The sequence below is a fragment of the Erigeron canadensis genome, chromosome 7 (assembly GCF_010389155.1).
Source record: "Erigeron canadensis isolate Cc75 chromosome 7, C_canadensis_v1, whole genome shotgun sequence".
Taxonomy (NCBI): domain Eukaryota; kingdom Viridiplantae; phylum Streptophyta; class Magnoliopsida; order Asterales; family Asteraceae; genus Erigeron; species Erigeron canadensis.
In genome coordinates, this window is record NC_057767.1 from 23,691,982 (window position 1) to 23,696,081 (window position 4,100).

Sequence of the window (4,100 nt, forward strand, 5' to 3'; positions counted from 1 at the left end):
ACCAACAGTTATCTTGGCTTTTAGTTTAGCAGATGAGAAGTTTAGTGAAGTGCCATCACCCGGTTTTGTTGAAAATACTAAAGTTTTGTCTAGAGGCCATTGTGAACTTGTTGTTCTTGGAGGAAAACTGGCCTTTTTCCATGAAACGATAGGTGAGATTTGGTTGATGAATGAGTATAGGATAAAAGAATCTTGGACTAAGATTTCGCTTCATGGAATCCGTGGAATTCCAATTGTTAGACTACCTTGTTATAATAAGCCTATGGTTTTTTGTCATGATGGAAAATTCATGGTGGCCAACAGCGATCGGATGATGGTGTATGATGATGAAAAGGGGGCTTTCGAGGAAAATCTTTGTCTTTGGGATTACAAAACCTTCCAGGTTTTTGGTAGTTATGTTGAAAGCCTTTTCTCAATTGCCTCGTGCATTAAAGAATGACTTGGTTCATATATACTAGCTTGTTCGTTAGCTTTTGCAAGTGTTTGGGATGTCTCTTCAAGGAATTGCTCTAGATTGTAAGTAAGTAGCAATAGTTGGTAATGGGTTTTCAGTATATTTGCTGTTCACAAATCGTATTCACTTATGATATTTTGCCGTACGTATGAATAATGATGCTTTATTTTACTTTATGAATGCTAGCTCCTTGATCTCAACTTGTAAGCTCATTCCGCAAGAGCTTTTCTTGGTAAATGCAATAACTTCAATAACAATGTTTGAATGTTATATAATCATCTAGCTATCTGAACCAAATAGTTTGTTGGCAATTTGGGACATAACTGAAATGGGCATGAACATCGATTTTAATTTGTTGCAGACTTCTTTTGTGAGTTAAGTATTAATTTGTCTTCTACTTTTATCGTTGATTCATTGCTTGCATATATACTTCATGAAGTTAATTCAAAACTAACTTGCTTAATATTACATGTTGGTAGTGTTGAATCTTACAATTGGTTGGTGGTATTTTCTCTGTACAATAGTGAGTTAGTGATGATTATTGACATTTTAAAAGAAGTATGTTACGAATTTTAGTCTTTTTAACAGCTTATCATCAGAACTAATTGTTTTCAGAAAGCTATAAACTGGTCCTTCTAATGCATACTTTTTGATAGCTATTTGTATACTGGTGATACATTTAGATTGTGTGCTTAATCATCATCAGCGTAGCATTATTGATCCTTCCAACAGTCGAAGCCCATATGGCCATATCCATGATGAGTTGCATTTGAAAATTCACAAAGACTGTTATATTTATGTGTCATTTTCTGATCTAAAGGGAACCTGGTGGGTTCAAACATGCCTGGTATGAATAAGTTACTTTTGATCAGAATTTTATAGCGGTTACCAATGTGGAAGGAGCTCGTATTGGGGTGAAACTCCAGTATAGTTGGAAATGTTTCCTTTATCTGGGAATTCAGTGAATCAGTCGTTCTTTGATGAGAAAATCTTATGGTTCTCGATTATGAAGCTCTATATGATATTCCAGTACTGTGTTTTGGATGGTGTACACGAACTTAGTTTATTTTTTGAACAGAACTGTTTTTTGTGTACCTTTTGCAAGCCTGGGCCAGATCCAGGCTTTGACATACTTCTTAAGTATGAAGAGCTGATGTCTTAAGCTTGCTATGCTCCTTAGCTTACAGCGTTATGAGATTAATATATTCAGAAAACACCTTAAGCTTCTGATTTGAAGTCCTTGACTTCTCTGGATGCGACCGTGCTGCAGAAGATGCTATTATTAAGATCTATAAGGGCTGCCCGTTGCTTCAAGTGTGGAACTTATCTGGTTGTCAGAGTATCGGCATTCGTGGCTGGGAGTCTATTGGACTGTATTGTCAAAATTTGGAAACACTTGATGTCACGGATTGTCTTGGCTTTGGTGGTGCGGGTTTGATAGTTATGGCTAATGGCTGCTCACGCTTATCGGTGTTATAAGTGACAAGTGATAGTCCCTCAATCACACCATCCGTGATCCTCTATTTTCAGATGTGGAGCTCTATTATGGTGCTCTGCCTCCGCCCTTAGAACATCAAGTCAGTTTACATCATGATTCTTTGAAGTTGCCTTATGACACAACTAGCCGTCTTGTTTTATTGTTAAATGTAAGTTTGTATAATATAGCTTCTGATGTTCATGTATTATTGTATTGATTTATTGTGGCCTGCAAGACATCTAGCTAACCATTAACATTTCTTATCCTTTCTTATGTAAACAATCCTCACTCTACCTTTTACAAAGCATCGGATGGTATTACACTGGGTGTAGCACTGGAAAGGAAACCCTAAAAAAAGGAAAACATTGACAAAAGTATTAACCAAAATCCCCAAATTCTCTCAACTTCAGCACTAGAAATGACTGGTCATCCAAAGGAAATCATCACACAGATTCTGTACTTTGTCCCAGCGAAATCTATTGGCAGATTTAGAAGTGTTTTAAAAGGTTGGTTGTCTCTTCTTACACACCCCAATTTCATTAAAACCCATCAAAATACCCTCAACAAACTTCACCTTCTATTCGTCACGACAGAGTCCAATATTAATCATCCTGCAGTGTATTTAAACCCATATGATGCACCAGTTTTAAGACCTTCAGGTCTCGACTTGTTAGACGAAGCTAATCCTGATTATAAAGATATCAAGGATTTAATAATATGTGGCTTTTGCGACGACCTTGTTTTGGTAAGTTATCTTAACCTAGACTCTACTTCTACAATCCTGCTTTTAAATCTGACTTCAAAAGAATCGATGAACTGCCAGATTACTGTAGTGATACTTACCTCAGGGTGTATTGCTTAGGTTATGATTCGGATATGGGTGATTTTAAGTTTGTTTTTCTCGATTCGGGTGATTTTAAGTTTATTTTTCTCGATTGCGTACGAGATATATTCCCAATTGAAGGCAGTACTATGAATGTGAATATTTATCGCCTTAAAACTAATACTTGGAGGCGGCTAGATTCTCTTGATGATTATGTTTGTAGATCTTCAAAGCGAGAAGGTGTTTTTGTTAATGGTCTCTTCATTGGTTTGCTGAAAAGACTGTTAATGGTTTATGACTAACGTTTATCTTGGCTTTTAGTGTAGCGGATGAGAAGTTTAGTGAAGTGCCAACACGAGTTTGTTGAAAGTAGTAATGTTTTGTCAACAAGTTATTGTGAGCTTGTTGTTCTTGGAGGAAAACTTGCTTTATTCCATGAACAGAAAGGTAAGATTTGGTTGATGAATGAGTATAGGATAAAAGAATCTTGGACTAAGACTTCACCATGGAATTCCAATGGCTATGCCAGATTGTGATGATAAGCCTATGGTTTTTCACCATGATGGGTAGTTCATGGTGGCTAACAACGCTTGGATGATGGTGTATGATGATGAAAAGGAGTCTTTTGAGGAAACTGTTTGTGTTTGGGATCTTGCAAATTTCAGGGTTAAAGGTATCCTAAGGCCCTTGTTTCGATTGCTTTGTGCATTGAACAGTGATCAATGTACGTGATTGGTTTATATACGTGTTAGACATGGTCGTGCAGTTGCAATGTATTAGACTAATGAATTCTGATGTTTTCAATTTATAAATGCTAGCTCCTTGATCTCAATTTGTAAGCTTTCTTAGTGTAATAACAATGTTAGAATCTTGTATGATCATCTAGCTATATATCTGCACCAAATAGATAGTTGGCATACAATTGAAATATATGGGTGATCATTCATTTTAATTTGTTATAGACTTCTTTTGTGTAGTAACTAGATGTAGAACCCGTGTGAAAACACGGGCTAAAATTAGAAAAAAATGATTAATAATTATTTAAAAAATCAATTTTACTTTTTTAATTAAAGTATGTGTTATCAAAACTTTAGAATCCGTGTGAAAACACGGGTTGTTAATAAGAAAATTATACAATCAGTTTTATTAAATAAATATACTACCTAAACATGTATGTCCAATAGTACGAAGAAGATAAAAAACTTGAGCACATCTAAAATGAGTCTATGATCATAAGAATATCCAAATTGATACAACACTAACATGAAAAGAACAATCGAGCATATTTTCTAGGGGAGCAACTTCATCAGCTTGAATCTGGTCCAGGCAAAAGTACATAGACCCAC

The 4,100-nt window shown here is 35.7% G+C and overlaps 1 protein-coding gene across 5 annotated transcripts; it reads left to right on the top strand.

Moving 5' to 3' along the window:
* The first annotated feature begins 2,007 nt into the window (after nt 1–2,007).
* On the top strand, nt 2,008–3,635 carry LOC122608090 (F-box protein At3g08750-like). 5 transcript variants are annotated; one of them, XR_006325157.1, is made up of 2 exons: nt 2,008–2,994; nt 3,081–3,635. XR_006325157.1 is itself a non-coding variant. In XM_043781177.1 (2 exons), exons 1-2 carry the CDS (start codon nt 2,350–2,352, stop codon nt 3,288–3,290), a joined length of 537 nt encoding a protein of 178 aa, XP_043637112.1. In that variant the 5' UTR covers nt 2,008–2,349; the 3' UTR covers nt 3,291–3,586. The 5 variants fall into 5 exon arrangements, 1 of the variants encoding a protein (XP_043637112.1); XR_006325155.1 differs by having other exon boundaries at nt 2,008–2,676; nt 2,755–3,635; XR_006325156.1 differs by having other exon boundaries at nt 2,008–2,676; nt 2,794–3,635.
* The last annotated feature ends 465 nt before the right edge of the window (nt 3,636–4,100 follow it).

Bases quoted from the DNA above. Each gene is read 5' to 3' on its own strand.
- LOC122608090 (XM_043781177.1), top strand. From the start codon at position 2,350: ATGACTGGTCATCCAAAGGAAATCATCACACAGATTCTGTACTTTGTC. The intron at 2,677-3,080 runs GTAAGTTATCTT...CTTTTAGTGTAG, and splicing joins TTTGCGACGACCTTGTTTTG to CGGATGAGAAGTTTAGTGAA.